The 21,257-nt window shown below is 41.0% G+C and overlaps 1 protein-coding gene across 1 annotated transcript in view; it reads left to right on the top strand.

The window, feature by feature from the left end:
• The window catches only part of OCA2 (OCA2 melanosomal transmembrane protein), a 316,130-nt gene that overhangs the window by 110,596 nt on the left and 184,277 nt on the right, over window positions 1-21,257 (top strand). The window contains 3 exon segments of the mRNA XM_030571121.1: window positions 1,327-1,383; window positions 2,510-2,634; window positions 16,216-16,354. Of these exon segments, the coding sequence (XP_030426981.1) occupies window positions 1,327-1,383; window positions 2,510-2,634; window positions 16,216-16,354 (321 nt within the window).

Genomic DNA, 21,257 nt, shown 5'->3' with positions numbered 1-21,257 from the left:
AAACACCCTAGCCACTGGGCTTTGGAATATTCAGATGTGGGGCTCTCTCAATCTCTTATTTCTGCTGTTCTACTTTGTATAAATAATTAAATATACATAGGACTTAAACTTGAGTCTCCATCATTATAGGTAAGTGTTTTAACCACCAGTCTATAGAATCATTCTCACTCACTTTTCCTGGCCCAGTGACTATTCTCTGTATTATTAATGAGAATGAATAGTCATTGGACCAGGGGAAGAGAGTGAGAATGACCCTATAGCTTGGAGGATTTGAACCTTGATCTCAGAGCCATAACCATTGGGCTAAAAGTTAGGAGAGCAGCAGGAGCCACCACTTCTGCCCCTGAAAAACATTTGTGAATTTGTGAGAAAGTCACAAAATAGTTTTGGGTCAAATAAACTATTAATCAATTTTTTTGTGTGCTGATCTCTAGTGATAACACACCTCCCGTTGAAAGGATCTTTGAGATCTATAAATGAAAGCCTGCATACATGCCAAGTGTTATCACTAAGACAAGATGGGTAATACCTTTAATTGGACCAACTTCTGTTGAAGAAAGAGACTAGCTTTGGAAAGTGTTATCACTCTCATTCCGCTTGTTAATTTTATTTACATTAAGCCTTCCTCAAACATACTCATCTAGAGAAAGTGATTTCCTTTGTCCTAATTAGTATTCTGTTGTGAGCCTGAATGAGCAATTGGACAAAAGCATATACCTGGCTAGACTATAATAATATCAATTATTTGCCCACCTCTACTCCTATTAATCTATGTTGTCCTTTTGTGACTGAAATATGCTAGGGTATCATAAATAGACAAAATCCACTGCCATCTACATTCATTGCCATTTATGAATTTTAATGACCACCTGCATCCAGGCAATCTCCCTGAAATATGGAAAAATTTAAATAATCTTAGGGAGTTGATGTCTTCTGGACTCTACAGAGCACTGCCGAAGAAAACAATTGTAAACTAATGGCCACTTTTGCTTAGTGAGAAGGTCAGAGAGATTTGTAATGTGTGGTGCCTACAAAGTAATTAGATATGAAGCTCACACCTGTAGAGAGGCCTGCACAAAGTCTATGCACCCCTTGCATCCTGAAATAAGACCACGGCCCGACTGCGCAGTTGTAAATTTTACCATAAATACTAGTAATAGAAATCTGACTTCTGATACCTGGCATCCTGATTTACATCTGATGTCCTCTCCAAAAACAGGACCAAAATTGTGGCACAGTTGCAGGACTCCTTGTTATAGCAACAAACCAAACCATTCCCATTTTTTATGTGAATAATTCCATCCTTATTTCTTTCTTTTTCTGTAGATGCTTTTAGTGGCCATATTTTCAGAAACTGGATTTTTTGATTACTGTGCAGTAAAGGTAGGTTATTGTGATATCTTACATTTATATTCTTTATATACTGTATATTACTGCAGCACTCTTACATATTTATTGAACTCATACAACTGCTGTTTAGTCAAACCTATTAGACTAAACCATACATTTAAAAACATTTATGTAAGGACAATTTACATTTGTCATACTACAAAGTATAGTGGTCAATTTATAATTCTTTAAGGAGCTAAGGGTTAAGGAAGCATTTCAAGTTTTATAAGTTAAGGCCACAGACCCAGGTTCAGTAGTGTACTTAACCACATGAATAATTTTAAGCATGTGAGTAGTCCGATTAGGGTGACCAGATGTCCTGATTTTATAGGGACAATCACTATATTTGGGTCTTTGTCTTATATAGGCACCTGTTACCACCGTTCCCTAGTCCCAATTTTTCACACTAGATATCAGGTCACTCTAAGTCCCATTGACTTCCTATCCACTGTGTGCAACAGAGCTGGGCTCCATGCATACTCGTCTGTGTCCAGTCCAGAGGAGAGTAGAGAGGAGGTGTGGGTCAGACCACTGGGTTTATGTTTATATATGATTTAACGGCCACAGACCTTTGTGTAGGGGTTGAACCAAAGACTCAGCTATTATTCTATCTGAATAGATGGTAGTGTGGGGTGGCTTAGGCTGCACAGCCCATGGGTTGGGAGAATAAATTCAGTCATCCCATTCATAGTTTCCTCTGCAAAGCTTGTTTACTCAGATTGTATTCAAGGCAGTAGATTTCCATATGACTATAAAAGGAGGAATGCAGGATTTGAAGTTAAAGCAAGAGAAAACAGGAAACCTGAATTCTCTTCTTGGTTCTGCCACAGATTCCTTGTGTTACCTTTAGCAAATCACTGACTCTTTCTGTACCTATTTCCTTAGCTGTAAACTGAAATATTTTCCTACTTCCCTAGAGTAGTTTGCAGCTAAATTAATTAATGTTTGAAAATCATACTGAGATCCTTGGATGGCAGGCCCTGAAGAAGTGACTAGTATAACAAAATTTCCCCAGTCATTGTTGCACCAACTTTTATTAAGTTGTTCACTGGTCATTTCTGAAAATGAAGCTGATATGTTCCATGCCTTTATGCCATTGCTATTTGTTTGGTTTTATTAGGCTTACCAACTGTCTAGAGGCAGAGTGTGGGCCATGATTATCATTCTGTGTCTTATTGCTGCAATTCTTTCTGCATTTTTGGACAACGTTACCACAATGCTTCTCTTTACTCCAGTAACCATAAGGTATTTTATGTTATGCCTTTGGCGTTAGTTGGTTATAGCTAACCATTGCTAGTTGGTGTGTGTCAAAATCATATTTGAGATGTTTGTTCAGCAGTTTAAATGGACCTTACAACTGCAAATGCTCTGACTGTAATTACTGTCTAGAACTACAACTTTTAAAGAGTTCAGCTTCCTTATTTTCATGCATCAGTTGTGAGCACAAATCCAAGTACAGATTTAACTGTCTCTTCAATAAAGTAGGTACAGATGCAAATACTCTGAGTTGTGCCCACATTTGAATTGTAATTGCAAATTGCGCAACCCATTTCATTCAGATTGCAAAGTATTATAACTTGAGATAGACCTGTCTCCTAGAACTGGAAGGGACCTTGGATGGTCATCAAGTCCAGGCCCCTGCCTTCACGAGCAGGATCAAGTACTGATTTTGCCCCAGATCCCTAAGTGGCCCTCTCAAGGATTGAGCTCACAAACCCTGAGTTTAGCAGGCCAATGCTCAAACCACTGAGCTATCCCTCCCCCCGTTGTTCTTACAAACAGGAGTGCTGGAATTTTTGAAAAAAACCCAGCCCCAAACCCCTATTCCTTCGTGTATAGACTAATATTCATGTACAATTTTACCTCCTAATGGATGATTTAAAGAAATTATAATCCCTGCTAATACTACTGGCAATTATTCTGTACTGAAGAACTCTTTTTGGAATAGAAGACTCTGAATTCTATCCTTATTGATCTGCATGAAGTGGATACAATCCCAGATTAATTTCATATTTCTAGATTAATTATTTTTTTTATTAAAACAGTTACTTTAGTTACAGTAACTTTCTGGAGACTGCATGGGATATGTAATTACATTTAGTTCATGTGATTATAAATCACTCTTTGTCCTGAATTTAACCTACATTCAACTAGGTAAATCCAGCTAATCCAGTTCAGTTAAAAAAAACTAACTGGGGTGGGGAAGATGGTTTTAAATAGGGCATCGGGTGATGTAACACTTGCAGTCTGTATCATATTTACATGTATAGAATTGTATGAAGATATGTGTCCCATTAAAATGTAGTTTACAGCAGGAAAGATCTATTTTGTAAGTGGAATTTATTATAGGCTGTGAAACAGCTGGTGAATGAAAGCTCCATTTGTTTGCTGTGTGATTATGTTTTAAACAAATAACATCACTTTTACTCAAACAATATTTTTATCACTAACAGTAGGTAAAAATGAGATGGTTAAACAAGCTTCTCCAATTATATTGTAGAATATTTGGAATTAAATAAAATGTAATTGGTGATGGATTGAAATCCTAAAAGTCTACATATTTTGAAACATTGTTTACATGCAATACTACTGTAGCATTTATTCTGTTTTATACTAACGATTCTGTAACACTGGAAGGCAGGGTAACATCAGCATATGAAAGAATCTTTTATTTGAATTGCTGTCAGGTGTACTTCTAAACTGGCAAAATCACAATAATTTCTACTCTAATGGTTATTCTAAAAATATAAGGTTATTATGTATGTGTATATTTCTGAAAATGTCATGCTAGAGGTCATTCTTTTTATCCTGTTGTTGTTCTCCTTAGTCCTTACCTATAATTTCCCAGTGCTATTTTATACTGTTGTTACCATGGAGATGAAGCTACCAGAAAAGTCTACTGATTCCATGGCCATGAGGATTCAGACTTTATCAGTGACGCATAAAATATGGTGTTCTGTTCTTGTCATATTTTGTGGTAAATTGTTTTTAGAAATAATTCAATAAACCTTCTTTAGCTATAACTTATTTTAAAACATATTTTGAATGTCAAGAAACTTTATGATTTGCAATGTTCTACCTGTTTATATGGGAAATAGAAAATCTTGGATAAGTGAACTATAACAGTTTAATCCTATAGTTCAGGTTGACACATTTTAATTATCCTTCACAGCTTTGCTTTTATGGACTACAGTAAGCATTCTTTTTGCAAAGTTTATCTATGCCCCATCAAGAAAAAATAGTAAAGGACCATTAAAGTTGTACAGTTATGCACTCAGAAGTCAAGGAATGACTTGTGCAACTGCATTTCAATGTAGTCTTTAATTACATAATCTCACACTATTGCTCAAATAATACAATGTAACTTTTTACCATACATTTTTTCCTCTGGAGTCTTAGGTACAGTATAAATGAGTAATCTCTTGAAATATTTTTATGCTTTTAAATGGACACTATTTTCATTGTGATAACATCTGTTTTAACTTTGGTTTTTACAAGAGAAGTTCTTTTCTCTTTCTGAAATATACATTTTAATAACATATGGTTAGATTGAGTCATAAATCCAGTTTTGTCTAAGGGCAGTGTGTAGCTGCACTGCCACCCAATCCCAGGAGAAGCCCTGTGAAGGAATTTTGACTGAAGCTCAATTTCTCCTCTGCTCCCATCTTGCTTACAGGGGCATGAATTTATTGTAGCCATTTATAGAATACAGCTTATTTCCCCACTTCACACTGGCTCATCTCCACTAGTCAGCATGTTTTTTTTTTAATGGGGGTGGATAAGGGAGAGAAGGAGCCAAGGCTCCACCCACTTAATTGCCTCCTTGACCTGATGGGTTTAGGAGTGGGTTTTGGTTACTCAGACCCTGTTGCAGAGGCAGAGTGGGGCGGAAAGTGTTAACATAAGGGTGCAGCGAGGCTTTCTCCCCATTGTTCTCCTTCCTGGCTGCATTAAGCTGGGTCATGTTGTGTTGTTAGTTGGCAGCCATGTGTTGTATATTTTCTTTGCAACCAGCACCACAGCCACATTTGGATGCAATACAGATGATAAGGAAGTATTGCATATCTTTCCTTTACCTGTAGTTAGTCTTTGTCTTTTTAGTTTGTAAACTGTCTTTGGGACAGGGACTATGACATTCTGTGTGTCTGTACAGGACCTAGAGATGAAGGATGATCCAGTGGTTAGGACTAAAGTGAGATAGGGAGACCTTGGGTAAATTCTCTACTCTGCCATAGCCTTCCTCTGTTGCCTTACAGAAATCACTTAGTCTCGCTATCCCTCAGTTTCCCATCTGTAAAATGGGGATAATAGCACTTCCCTACATCACAGGGATGTCAAGGATGAATTCTTTAAAGATCATGAAGTACACAGATACTAGAGTAATGCAGGCTCATAGAAGTACCTTAGATAGAGAAAATGAGGCTGCAGTCCATATTGTTGGAGTCCGTGGGCTCTATTGTAATCTAAATAATAAATAACAAATTGGTAAAATGAAATCCTCCCAGAGATAGGGGGAATTGTAATTTGTTCACAGCCTGTGTAGGTTTCTTACCTGTGCCCCATGTCAGAGAGCTTTCCCTTCAGCCCCTTCACTGGTTCTTGTCATGCAGACAGAAAGCAGAAGACCGGAAGTCTGAAGTGCAGGCAATGCAATGTTTATTGCGCTTTAGTTCCAAACAAGCATATTCCAAAGCCCTTCAAACCAGTCAGGCTTATCTCTATACTCTGATAACGTTTTCCTATTCCCCTCCCCAAACTACAGTTTTATACGCCAATAGAATCCTCTAGCTCCGCACAGCGATGGAGCTCCCTCTTCCCAGTGCTCTTTTCCAGCTCTAACACCGCAGAGCATTTACCCTGTCTCCCCCTTCCCAGCTCTGACAGTGCCTGTGTCCCTGTTCCTCATTCCCCTATTCCCAGTCCCCCATTCTCCCATTCCCATTCCCATTCCCACTCCCATTCCCCATTCCCACTCCTTTCTCTTAGCAGGCCCAAATATACCTGCAATGCACACCCTTATAACTTATGGTCATGTTCCATTCTGGAAGGTCGTGAGTCGGGGTCTTCATCTCACCCCTTTTGTACCCAATGGGAGGGGTAAAAAATGAGGTTGTGTTCTGGTCAGCGGCAGGCATTTCTCTTTAGTGTTTTACCTCCCCCCACAAACCCCCCTTTCCCCTCCCGACTGGTTGCCTGACCTTGCTTTGAGATACAGAGTTGAGGCAGTCTTTAAGTGTGCGTTCATATATTACACTCCCACCATACCCTGTAGCACTTTTAGCTTCATCCCTTATCTCTTCCCATTGTACTAAAAGCCCCATCTGGTTGTGGGAAATGTAACACACAGCATCTTTGTCCTTTGTTCTTCACAGATATTAGTATAAGATATAAGAGTATCAAAGTCAAACCCAACATTCAATCTCAGGCTGACAAACAAGCCTATATGCTAACACCCCAAAGAAGTGTTCTGAAAACATTATTGAATATCTTAAAATAAGTTTATGGAATAGACCCTCCAGGACATTCATTTTCCATACATTAGTTTTACCCCACAAACTGAAGGTTAGCCATTTGGGCAATAATTGGTTCTATATTTATCTTAGGGATAGAATCATAGAATCGTAGGACTGGAAGGGACCTCGAGAGGTCATCTAGTCCAGTCCACTGCACTCCTGGCAAGACTAAGTATTGTCTAAACCAGTGTTTCCCAGACTTGGGATGCTGCTTGTGTATGGAAAGCCCCTGGTGGGACGGGCTGGTTTGTTTACCTGCCATAGCTGCAGGTCTGGCTGATCACAGCTCCCACTGGCCACGGTTTGCTGCTCCAGGCCAATGGGAGCTGCTGGAAGTGATGGCCAGTATGTCCCTTGGCCCGTGCTACTTCCAGCAGCTCCCATTGGTCTGGGGCAGCAAACCACAGCCAGTGGGAGCCGTGATAGGCCGGACCTGTGGATGCAGCAGGTAAACAAACCAGCCCAGCCCAACAGGGGCTTTCCCTACACAAGTGGCATCCCAAGTTTGGGAAACACTGGTCTAAACCATCCTGAACAGGTGTTTATCTAACCTGCTCTCAACAGTCTCCAATGATTGAGATTGCATAACCTCCCTAGGCAATTTATTCCAGTGCTTAAGCACGCTGACAGCTAGGAAGTTTTTCCACATGTCCAACCTAAACCTCCCTTGCTGCAATTTAAACCCGTTGCTTCTTGTCCTATCCTCAGAGGTTAAAGAGAACATTTTTTCTTCCCCCTCCTTTTAACAATGTTTTATGTACTTGAAAATTGTTATCATGTCCCCTCTCAGTCCTCTCTTCTCCAGACTAAATAAACCCAATTTTTTCAATCTTCCCCTCATAGGTCATGGTTTCTAGACCTTTAATCATTTTTTTTGCTCTCCTCTGGACTTTCTTCAATTTGTCCAGATCTTTCTTGAAGTGTGGCACCCAGAAATGGACACAATACTCCAGTTGAGGCCTACTCAGCGCGGAGTACAGCAGAAGAATTACTTCTCATGTCTTGCGTACAACACTCCTGCTAATACATCACAGAATGATTGCTTTTTTTTGCAACAGTATTACACTGTTCACTCATATTTAGCTTGTGATCCACTATTACCACCTAGATCCTTTTCTGCAGTACTCATTCCTAGGCAGTCATTTCCGCATTCACTTCCAACTCCTCTCAGCGTGGTATCATGCACAAACTTTTTAAGTGTACTGATCCCTGCGGAACTCCACTCAATCTGTCCTTCCAGCTTGACTGTGAACCACTGATAACTACTTTCTGGGAATGGTTTTGCGACAAGTTATGCACCCACCTTATAGTAGTTACATCTAGGTTGTATTTCCCAAGTTTGTTCAGTATCAAAAGCCTTACTAAAGTCAAAATATAACACATTTACTGCTTCACCCCTCTCCACAAGGCTTGTTACCCTGTCAAAGAAAGCTACTAGGTTGGTTTGACATGATTTGTTCTTAACTAATCCATGCTGTCTGTTATTTATCGCCTTATTATCTTCTAGGTGTCTACAAATTGATTGCTTAATTATTGGATGTCCTGAATATCTTTGGGAATCAATATTCCTAAATATTTCATGTAAAAGGATTGCCATTGAAAGTCTTAATTTGAGAAAAGGCCTTTATGGGCATATTTGTTAATTCCTAAAATTTCTGATTTACCCCCTATTAATTTTATATCCTGAGAGGAGTCCAACTTTATTAATAGTGGTTAGTAGGTTAGGAATGGTAACCTTGGGCTTAGATATAAATACATCATCTGCATAGAGAATAATTTTGTGCTCGGTTTGGACCACCCTGATACTATGAATATGTTGATTTACTCTGATGGCAGCAGTCAAAGTTTCTAGAGCTAAATCAAACAGAAGAAGTGAAAGGGGGCACCCTTGCCTCAGACCTCTCTGAAATGGAAATGGGGTAGAGTAATACCATCGGCAACTACCCTAGAAGTTGGGTTAGAGTATAAAACCTTAATCCAAGCAATATGTTCTTTATCAAACCCAAATTTTGCTAACACAAGCAAAAGATAATCACAGGCTATGTGGTCAAAAGCCTTTTTGGCATTTGAAGAAATGACAGCTAAGGGTTCCTCAGAATCTCTCAAAGTGACAATAATATCAATCAGTTGGTGCAAATTATCTGAGCTCTATTAAGAAGGAAGCCCACCTGATTCGTGTGTGAGGGAACTTTGTCCAATAGCATAGCAAGAGCTTTAATTAAGATCTGAGTATCACAATTGATTAAAGAAATTGGCCTGTAATTACTACATAGTTCAAGGTCTTTCCCAGGTTTAGGAATAACCAAAATTACAGCTTCTCTTAGAGTAGGCAGAAGAGTTTGCTCTTTCTTGGCCTCACTGAACATGTTCAAAAATATAGGTATTAAAGTTTCAGAGCACTTTTTTTGAAATTCAGTCGAGATCTGATCTGCACCAGGAGTCTTTCCAACCTTCATTTCTTTTGTAGCTTGAGTCAGTTCCATGATTTCTAAAGGAGCATCTAATAGTCCCTTCTGCGAGTTAGAGAGCAGTGGCAGAGACGATCCAATAAACAGTTACCTAGCGTATTTTACTCTTCAGCTAAAAATAGTTTTAAATAAAACTGTTTACATTGTTTATTAATATCGGAATGTACTGTATATAATTTGTTACAACTATTGTGAACAGCAGCAATCTTATTTCTGTTAGTCTTTTGCTTAATCTGCATGCAGCAGCTTGCCATCTCTCTCAACAGATTCCCAGTAGCTTTGCTTCAGACAGACTAAGGCAAACTCAGCCTGTTGGGACAGAAGCTTGTTGATTTCATATCTTAGGTTGATGAAGATTCTGAGTTTCTCTGGGGAGGAGGCAGGAAGCATAGTGTATAGCCAAGGCCTTAATTTCCTTCACCAGAGTATAAACTGTGTTCTGTCCATTTTATTTTAAAGATGGCACGAGAGATGATAGAGCCTCTGATGAAGGCTTTAAAGCACAAGTGATATGTGTGTGTGTGGGGGGCACATTGGGTCATGTGCCCCCCCCCCAGATTTCTGCCAAGCTGCGCACGGCTGAAGGGACGTGCCTGGGAAAGGCACCAGCAACGAGTGCTCCCACTGGGCAGAGGTGGTGCCCAGAGCAGGGAAATAAGACTGGGCTGGCAGTGCAGATCTCCACCTGAGAGGGTGCAGGAAAGCCTGCTGAGTCTCATTCCTTCCTTGCTGGCAGCTGCAGTTATCTGCTTGAATATGTGTCTGGACTAGCCTGCCTGGGGTGTGCAAAAGAGCTCAGGGAATCACTTGGGGCAATGGAGAGAGAGGCAGTGGGGTCTGGGGAGCTGAAATGGACTGGGAGGCTGGGAAGAGGCAACAAAGGCCAGGAGTGATGGGGGTGGGTGGGGAGGGTAGTGGGGGGCCAGGGATGATTGGGGGGTCCAGGGGAGGCGTTGGGATGCAGGAGTGATGGGTGAGAAGCTGGGGGAGGCAACAGGGTCCAGGACACCAAAATACAAGTTCACCCAGGGCACCATTTCCCCCAAGGCAGAACCTGGCAGGGCTAGACTTAAGGGTGGGTGACTGCCCAGAGTGCCATGGTCAGAGCGCCGTGGTCAAGAGGGTGTTGCTGAAGGGTATCTTGGCAGTCACCTGGAAGTTGACTGTGGCTGTGATGGTGAGGGGGGGTCCCCCTCAACTATTAGCAGTTACCAGTTGCCTAAAGGCTTCCCAAGGTGTGACAGCTGATGAAGTAGTGGGAGCATTTTTTAAAAAAGAGTTCTAACTCCTGCTGGATAGAATTAACAAATGATGTATAGAACAGCAGAGGTGTATGTAATTTCCACATTTTAGTTGGAGGGGCATACCCTGAGGGCCTAAAAGATATATGTATAAGAACATAGTAAGGTATAACAATAGTACCAATGCCACAGTCAGTGACAGAATTGATCGAATCTTGTGACACAAAAAATAGCCCAATCCTGAATATGTTGAATGAACTGCAGAAAAAAAAGCTCTGAGTAAGCCTATGGCCAATCTATCCACATTTTATAAGCCTAAATCAGCCATGTATATATGAAGTACCTCATGAGTATTCATGTTTTTGTATGTAGATGTAGAAGATTTAACAAAGACTGGATCTAGAGTTTTGTTAATGTCTCCAGCAACAATAATAGGATGGTGACCCATGTCATTTAAATTTATAAAAAGTTTATGAAAAAAATTGGGATTATTCTGGTTTGGCCTTTAGAAATTGGTTAAATGATTATAGAATTCTCAATTTTAGCCTTGAGGACAGTAAATTTGCCCTTACTCTCAAACCTTGTTCTTAGAATATTAACATGCAACTTTTTATATATTAGTATAGCAATGCCCCTAGTTTAGAATGAAAGAAACTAGAAATTGAAAGGCCAACCCAATCTTTATTTTGTTTACAAGCTTCAGGTTCTGTCAGATGTGTCTTTTGGAGCGTAGCAATGTCAACATTCTCTTTTTAAAGCATTTAATATATAGTTTTTCTTTTAATAAGGTTATTCAAATGCTTTGTCTTCTAGGAGAAACATGTAATTATAGAAGCCATCATTGCTAAAATATACCAGAAAAAATATAAAGTCACATTGTGAAAAATGAGGAATTGCACATTCTTGTGAGAAGCATACAGTTCTTGCTTATCTAAGCTGCAAAAGTTCCATAATCCAGTACATATTCACTGTACCTGTCACTTCCCAGTACACATTCTACAGGAAAGGAAAGGAAATTCCCAGCATGGGAGGGTAATGGGAGGAAGGCAGAAAGCGGAATAAAATAAGTGAAAAAACAAAATGGAAAATAGAGTGGAGAGAGAAATACATGTTAGTACGTTACAATAAAAAAGGAGAATCTGTTTAAACAGTCTAAAATATACATTTATCAATGTGGGGTGGCTGGATCAGGTGAAATTTGGATATCCTCACAGCTCCTGGGACCCCAAACATTACAACTATAGTAATCACCTTGTCATAAACAGATAGCTAAGGGTTAATGTCTCTTTCACCTGAAGCACCTGACCAGAGGACCAATCAGGAAACCGGATCAACTCTGGGTGGAGGGAAGTTTGTGTCTGAAGTCTTTGTCTGTCTGTCTGCTTTCTCTGAGCTTTGGAGAGTAGTTTCTGCTTTCTAATCTTCTGTTTCTAAGTGTAAGGACAAAGAGATCAGATAGTAAGTTATATGGTTTCTTTTCTTTGGTATTTGCATGAATATAAGTGCTGGAGTGTTTTGATTTATATTCTTTTTGAATAAGGCTGTTTATTCATATTTCTTCTAAGCAATCGGCCCTGTATTTTGTCACCTTAATACAGAGAGACCATTTGTATGCATTTTTCTTTCTTTTTTATATAAAGCTTTCTTTTTAAACCTGTTAAAGTTTTCTTTACTGGGAAATTTCAGGGAAATTGAGTCTGTACTCACCAGGAAATTGGTGGGAGGAAGAAATCAGGGGGAGATCTGTGTGTGTTGGATTTGCTAGCCTGATTTTGCATTCCCTGTTGGTGAAGAGGAAAGTGCTTTTGTTTCCAGGACTGGGAACAGAGAGGGGGAGTCACTCTGTGTATATTCACAGAGCTTGTGTCTGTGTATCTCTCTAGGAGCACCTGGAGGGGGGAAGGGAAAAAGGATTATTTCCCTTTGTTGTGAGACTCAAGGGATTTGGGTCTTGGGGTCCCCAGGGAAGGTTTTTCAGGGGGACCAGAGTGCCCCAAAACACTCTAATTTTTGGGTGGTGGCAGCAGTACCAAGGTCCAAGCTGGTAACTAAGCTTGGAGGTTTTCATGCTAACCCCCATATTTTGGACGCTAAGGTCCAAATCTGGGACTAAAGTTATGATACACCTATATTACCAATAAAACCAATGACAGACCTACCGGTGGCAATTTTGCAACAGAAAAGCTTCAAAAACAGACTCCAACGAGAAACTGCTGAGCAGGAATTGATATGCAAACTAGATACAATCAATTTAGGCTTAAATAGGGACTGGGAATGGCTGAGCCATTACAAACATTGAATCTATCTCCCCTTGTTAGTATTCTCACACTTCTTATCAAACTGTCTGTACTGGGCTATCTTGATTATCACTTCAAAAGTTTTTTTTCTCTTACTTAATTGGCCTCTTAGAGTTGGTAAGACAACTCCCACCTTTTCATGCTGTGTGTGTGTGTGTGTGTGTGTATATATCTCCTCAATATATGATCCATTCTATGTATCCGAAGAAGTGGGCTGTAGTGCATGAAAGCTCATGCTTAAATAAATTTTAGTCTCTAAGGTGCCACAAGTACTCCTGTTCTTTTTGCCAATAAAACCTTGATACTTCAGTAAATAAGGAAGCATCATCTAATAAAGTAATGATATATACATAGTTACTAATAAAATAATAGATTTTACATTGATGTGCCTTTCCCATGGACTAGCCTGCCTGGGTGTGCAAAAGAGCTCAGGGAATCTGTTGGGGCAATGGAGAGAGAGGCAGTGGGGTCTGGGGTGCTGAAGTGGGCATGGGAGGCTGGGGGAGGCAGCTAGGGGCCATTGGAAGTAAATTGATGATAACCCTTTAATCCTTCAACCTCAATGAGAAAGAAAAAAAGAAAAAGAACTAACATATCAGTATCAACTAGCACCCATCCACTTGTTTAGAAAAGTCATGTCAGATCTGAGCGAGCAATACATAAATTCCATAAGATCAGATCCCAGGATCTGATCTTATGGAATTTATGTATTGCTCATATACATGTCACTTCTTGTGATGAAGGAGTCTTTAGATTTTCTGAGATATTTTTCTGCCTTTTGAGGGGAACTGAATGATCCTATCTTCTTGCCATTCTTAATATGGAGTATTGCCAGGTATTTAATAATCTACTTCAAGGCCATCTGCCTAGCCAATTGTTTCACTTGGTTAACAGCTGCCCTCACTGCAACCACATCATGGGCATAATCTTGAAAGAGAAGTATTTTAATTGCTGGTTCTCTCCTTTTTTGATCTGGATTTCTGCAATATAAGCTCCTTATGAACTTCTAGAACTTCGTAATTAATGTTCTAGGCCAATCTTCTGGAGCTGGTTTGGGGGCAAGGGCCTGGTGTGCTCATTCTATTTCAAAACAAAAATTCTACTGGCAGATCCAACAATTTAGCAGTTTAGGGACAAATTCAGAGGGTTTACCTTTCTCAGTTACCTCAGAGATACCCACAATCCTGATGTTATGTAATTGTGAGTGGCTTTCCAGATCAATTAGCTTGGTCTTAATAGTCTTGATATCATTACAGTTCTTCAGAACCTGTAATTACTGGTAGTTCTTCTTTGAAATCATCTTCCACTTCAGAAGTTCTGTGTTCAGCTTCTCCCATCAAGCTGGATAGAGCCTGTACTCTGAATCTCAGTCATGTTGATCTGTAGGGTGGAAACTGTAGATTTAATTTCAACAGTATCTGCAGCTACCTGTTATAGTACAAGCCAGCAGCTGTGTTCGGGCTAAGGCACCATTTTGTTTGTACGAATGGAGGAGGCAGATTTCCTCTGTCTTTTTGGATTTGAGAGGAAGATGCGGAGCTAGAGGGCATCTTGTGGGTTTCACTAGTCAGGCACAATATTCCTTGAGGTTGGATGATAGGGGGAGAAGTGTTAGGGGATGATATTTTGGGATACCCCATGAGTTCTTCAGAGCTCAAGCAACATGCATCCACTTTGGTCACAGTGCCCTTTGGTGTCCCCCAAGCACAAATTTTTAACACTAAGGGTAATTCCATCTCTCTTAGGCACTTAGATTGCTTATGAGGGAGAGAAGTACTATTATCCCCATTTTAAATATGAAGAACAGAGGCACAGAGATTGTCACTTGCCGATGGTTACATGGGAAGTCTGAGGTAGAGCTGGGAACTGAACCTGGTCTCCAAAGTCCCAGGCTAGCACCATCTTGCCCATCCTTCCTCTCTTCCTCTAGTTCACCATTGGAACAACTTATCTCATGTGATCCATTCTCTGTCATTTGAAGTCTTTGCATCAAGATAGGAGGTCTTTCTAAAAAAGATACTGTAGCTTATGGACACAGTCACATTCTGTGCTTGTATATGCAGGACATCAGACTAGATGATTATAATGGTCTCAAAATCTGTGATTCATTTAAACACAAACAGCTTTGAACACATTCTTAAGTCCATCTCTATTCAAGAAATCACATAAGCATGTGCTTAAATGCCTTTGAAATCAAAGATATGTCTACAGTGAATCTGTGAGGTGTGATTATGAGCTCAGGTGAAAAGATTTGTGGTAGTCCAGTTTGAGCTACAATGCTCAAATAACAGCATGGGTGTTGCAGTATGGGTGGTGGCTCAGGCTTGCTGCCCAAGCTTAGACCCATAGGATTGAGTGGATTGGGTGGCTAGCCTGAGATGGCACCAGTGTCACAAAGTCCACCCTGTTATTTTTAGAGTACTACCTCAGGCTGAGCTGGCATGAGTCTGCCCACTTGTGCTGACAATCACACCTCCCAGATGCAGTGTTGCTGTACTTAAGTGCTTTGCTGAATTGGGGCTTAAGACTTTGATTCAGGAAAGCATTTAAGGACATGCAAGTCCATCTCTGTTCAGTTATGCACTTAGACGTATGCTTAACTTTAAGCACGAAATGGCTTAGCACATGCTTAAAGTCAAGCACGTGTTTAAGGGCTTTCCTTAATCAGGACTTTAGTGAACAGACTGTGCAAAATGTACTGTGTATGCACAGCATGATTTTTAATGGACCATAACTTGATAAACTCATTCTAGTGTTCTGAGACACTACTTCTCGCTGAGGGCTATTTCTTTACAAATTGATTAATACCTATAAACAGGTGTTCTGCTGGTAGTGAAGTTAAAAAAAATGCATGATTTTTTTTAATAATGTGGCAAGTGTATTTTCTACTCTCCTTGTCCTAAAAAAATGTTGAAATGCTCCAGCTCAACCTTATAAGAGGAGGGGAAAAAAAAAGTATGGGCAGAGACCAAACTTGGTAAATTCTAGCCTGAAAGGTAAATGTGTTAGAAAGTTATATACCACAGTGAAGGGTTGTTAAAATGAAAAGGCTCATGTAACTTTAACTATAATTCAACTGCTGTAATGATTTGCTACTTTTAATATTGTTTTTAAAATATGTATTTTGAATGCAGTAGCCATTGCAGTATATTGTCAAATTTAATTACTAATTATGAAAGGTCAAATTTTAACCTTTGTTCAACAGTTTGGAATTTCCGACACAAGTGCCAAGTTTTATAAATCATTTAAGGTTTGAGGCAATTTAATCAAAGATGAAGCTGATTTCATTTTCTTATGTATACCGCAGGTTATGTGAGGTACTTAATCTTGATCCTAGACATGTGCTGATTGCAGAAGTTATCTTCACAAACATTGGAGGGGCTGCCACAGCTGTCGGGGATCCACCAAATGTGATTATTGTTTCAAAACAGGAAGTGAGGAAGGCGGTATGTATTGTAATCCATTGTGTTACCTAAAAATAGGTGCAGATGTGGGTTTATTCAGTAGTTTAGACCTTTTCTTCCCACAGAGATCCATATAAGGAAACAAAATACACCTATTCTCTTCCGCTATTTTATTGTTAGTGCTACTGGGTAGAGCTAGGTGAAATGTTTCAAAGCAGAAATATGTTGAACAATGGCCTTATTTCAGAAACAATTTTAGTCCCCTTCCACATTTTTGAGGTAACGCCGAAAAGGACTCCCGCAGCCATTTTTTGGTATTTTTTGCACTCCACCCCGTTTTTCAGGGGAGCAAAATGGATAAAAGGAAGAAAGGAAAGAGTGGCAGCGGCAGATGAGAAAATAGGGAGCAGGAGATTGAAATTGCTTGGGTTTTTAGTGAAGATTTCCCCCCCAAAATTTCAAGTTAAACAAAAAAACCCACACAAACAAAAGTGATGTTTGAAATTTTTGAAACTTTTCACAAAAGAAGCTTTACTATATTTTCAGTCAGCTCTGCTGTTGGATGATGCCAAACTGTGAGACTGCTTTGTCAAGTGTGGGATCTGGCGCAGAACTGCAAACCTCAGGTGTTGTCAATTATTGTATAGTGTTATTGAAGACAGAGAACAGGCGACTTCCCCCAGCATAGGCCTCAGCTTGCTGCTAGCCTCTACCCAGAGTACAATGGCTTGAGAGGTTTTAACTTCCTACCCGAAGCTCCAGTATTAAGAATATAAGTTTCATTTTGTTGGCTAAGTGAGGTCAATGAGAAAAGTGATCTGATCTGCGGTGTACTGCGCAGTAGGAGCTTCAAGCATCTGATCTTGGAACTTCTTTATTCATAGCCTCCCCTTGAACACAGATGCCTTTTCCTTCCTTTGAGGGTGTGTAGAGCCCCTGCTCTCAGGCTTTTAGATTTTGGGAGGAGCGGAGAGTCATGTGGTTCTTCTACACCTCCCATTATAGTTCCCTTTGTTGAGAAGAAGTCCCTCTGACCTCCTATCATAAACCTATTCCCAGATTTGGACCTTAGCGTCCAAAATATGGGGGTTAGCATGAAAACCTCCAAGCTTAGTTACCAGCTTGGACCTGGTAAAGCTGCCACCACCCAAAAAATTAGAGTGTTTTGGGGCACTCTGGTCCCCCCAAAAACCTTCCCTGGGGACCCCAAGACCCAAATCCCTTGAGTCTCACAACAAAGGGAAATAAACCTTTTCCCTTCCCCCCTCCAGGTGTTCCTGGAGAGATACACAGAAGCAAACTCCGTGAATCTAAACAGAGGGAGTCCACCCTCTCTATTTCCAGTCCTGGAAACACAAGCACTTCCCTCTTCACCCAGAGGGAATGCAAAGTCAGGCTAGTAAATCTAACACACACAGCTTTCCCCCTGACTTCTTCCTCCCACCAATTCCCTGGTGAGCTGCAGACTCAATTCCCTGGAGTTCCCCACTAAAGAAAAACTCCAACAGGTCTTAAAAGAAAGCTTTATATAAAAAGAAAGAAAAAGTACATTAAAATGGTCTCTCTGTATTAAGGTGACAAATACAGGGTCAATTGCTTAAAAGAATATTGAATAACAGCCTTATTCAAAAAGAATACAATTCAAAACACTCCAGAACTATAGACATGTAAATACAAAAGAAAAAAAACAATAACCCCTATTGTTTTTATGATCTCTGTACTCACAACTTGGAAACAGAAGATTAGAAAGCAGGAAATAAAAAAATTCACTCCTCATAGCCGAGAGAGTACAGGCAGAAGATCCCAGAACAAAGGACTCACACACAAAGTTCCCTCCACCCAGATTTGAAAAAGTCTTGTTTATTCAAAAAGAATACAATTCAAAGCACTCCAGCAACTACACACAGGTAAAATACAAAAAAACATATAAATCACTATCTGATCTTTTGTACTTACAACTGGGAAACAGAAGATTAGAAAGCAGGAAATAGAGAAATCCTTCCCATAGCCGAGAGGGAGATAGGCACAAGACAAAGAACTCAGACACAAACTTCCCTCCACCCAGACCTGAAAAAGTCTGGTTTCCTGATTGTCCTCTGGTCAGGTGTTTCAGGTACTTCTTTCCAGGTGTAAGAGACATTAACCCTTAGCTATCTGTTTATGACACATGGACTGAGTGTTGTCACTGTAGAGACTTCTGAATTTTTCTCCTTGATATTTTCAATGAAATTCCTCTATCAGTTTTGCATTTCCCTTTGAGTCACTTCTGAGGGAATGATTAATGCCTCTGTTGTCTAATTCACAGAGAGCTTACACAAGTACCCCCAGCATATTCTTGATACCGTCTAAACAGTAACAATAATACAGCTTTGCAATCATCACTTTTTGCTCTCAGATGGAGATTGGTTAGGAAACCTGAGATGTTTATGGCTAAGTTTTTATTTTATATTTGTGCAAATGGTGCATGAAAGTAAGAAACTCTCAGAATCCTCCTTTCCACTTTGGCTGTAAAAATACAGGCTCATTCTGAACTGGGGTTGATTTCAATGGAGCTGTTCACATTCTTAAAATGACACATCTTAGGCCTGACACATCTACATTACGATTTTAGGTCAAATTTAGCAGCGTTACCTCGATTTAAGCCTGGACCCGTCCACACGATGAATCCCTTTTTTCCGACTTAGAGGGCTCTTTAAATCAATTTCTTTACTCCACCTCCGACGAGGGGATTAGTGCTGAAATTGGCCTTGCGGGTAGAATTTGGGGTAGTGTGGATGCAATTCGATGGTATTAGCCTCCGGGAGCTATCCCAGAGTGCTCCATTGTGACCGCTCTGGACAGCGCTCTCAACTCAGATGCACTGGCCAGGTAGACAGGAAAAGGCCTGTGAACTTTTGACTCTCATTTTCAGTTTTGCCAGTGTGGCAAGGTACAGGTGAGTGCAGATCTCATCAGTAGAGGTGACCATGATGGAGCCCAGGATTGCAAAGGAGCTCCAGCATGGACCGAACGGGAGGTATGGGATCTGCTCGCCATATGGGGAGATGAATCCATGCTAGATGAACTCCGTTCCAGTAAACAAAATGCCAAAACATTAGAAAAAGTCTCAAAGGCCATGAAGGACAGAGGCCATAACAAGGACGCACAGCAGTGCCACATGAAAATTAAGGAGCTAAGGCAAGCCTACCAAAAAACCAGAGGCAAATGGCTGCTCCGGATCAGAACCCCAAATATGCCACTTCTATGATTAGCTGCATGCCATGCTAGGGGGTGCAGCCACCACTACCCCAACCCTGTGCTTTGTCTCATCAATGGAGAATCACGCAACACAGAAGCAGGTTTTGGGGACGAAGAAGTTGATGATGAAGAAGAGATTGAAAATAGCTCACAGCAAGGAAGCAGAGAAACCATTTTCCCCAACAGCCAAGATATGTTTCACCCTGAACCTAGAGCCAGTAACCCCCGAACCCATCCAAGGCCTGCTCCCGGACCGTGAAGGTGGAGAAGGGACCTCTGGTGAGTGTACTGTTGTAAATATTACACATGATTTAAAAGCAAGTGTGTTCATTGATTAATTTGCCCTGGCATTCGCGGCCAGTACAGTATGAGGATGGAGCGGAAATCCTCCAGGGACATCTCCATAAAGCTCTCCTGGATGTACTCCCAAAGCCTTTGCAAAAGGTTTCTGGGGAAGGCGGCCTTATTCCGTCCGCCATGGTAGGACACTTTACCACGCCAGGCCAGTAGCACGTAGTCGGGAATCATTACATAACAAAGCATGGCAGCGTATGGTCTCAGTGTTTGCAGGCATTCAAACAACATCAGTTCTTTAACTCGCTGTGTTATCCTCAGGAGAGTGATATCATTCATGGTCACCTGGTTGAAATAGGGTGATTTCATTAAGGGGACATTTGGAGGTGCCCATTCCTGCTCGGCTGTTTGACTGCGGCTGTTCCCCACTGTTAGCCACGCTGTGGGGGGAGGGGTTAAGCGTGAGTGATCTCTCACACCAAACTGGCAGGCCCTCAATACAAGAGGCAGAATGCAACCTTGTAATGAAAGCACATGTGCTGTGTAATGTGAACAGCAAGGTTTAACGTGAAAGAGTCTACCCATTGTTCTCTAAAATGTGTCTCTTTAACTACCACTCTCCCTTTTCCTCCACCAGCTACAAATGTTTCTCCTTTGCAGAGGCTAGCACAGATTAATAGGCAAAAAAAACGCACTCGGGATGAAATGATCTCTGGGTCCTGCTGTCCTCCCACACTGACAGAGCATAGCAGAATGCATGGAGGCAGACAAGGTCAGAGTGCAGGAAAACACAATATAAATGTGAGGAGAGGTGGTGGGCTGAAGAGAGTAAGTAGTGGGCTGAAGATGATAGGTGGCATCAGCTTGCTGACAGAAGGCAAGAGTCGATGCTCAGGCTGATGGAAGATCAAACTCATATGCTCCTGTGTATGGCTGAGCTGCAGGAAAGGCAGCAGAAGCACAGACCACTGCTACAGCCCCTGTGTAACCAACAGCCCTCCTCCCCAAGTTCCATAGCCTCCTCACCCAGACACCCAAGAATGCGATCGGGGGGCCTCTGGCCACCCAGCCACTCCACCCCAGAGGATTGTCCAAGCAACAGAAGACTGGCCTTCAATAAGTTTTAAAGTTTTAAAGTGCAATGTGGCCTTGTCCTTCCCTCCTCTCCCACCCCTCCTGGGCTACCTTGGCAGTTATCCCCCTATTTGTGTGATGAATTAATAAAGAATGCATGAATGTGAAGCAACAATGACTTTATTGCCTCTGCAAGTGGTGACTGAAGGGGGGAGGGGAAGGGAGGGGCAAGTGGCTAGCTTACAGGGAAGTAGAGTGAACCAAAGTGAGGGGGCGGGTTCATCAAGGAGAAACAAACAGAACTTTCACACCATAGCCTGGCCAGTCATGAAACTGGTTT

The sequence above is a fragment of the Gopherus evgoodei genome, chromosome 1 (genome assembly GCF_007399415.2).
Source record: "Gopherus evgoodei ecotype Sinaloan lineage chromosome 1, rGopEvg1_v1.p, whole genome shotgun sequence".
Taxonomy (NCBI): Eukaryota; Metazoa; Chordata; order Testudines; family Testudinidae; genus Gopherus; species Gopherus evgoodei.
Note: the sequence above shows the minus strand (reverse complement) of the source record. Positions and strands in the feature narration are given on the sequence as shown.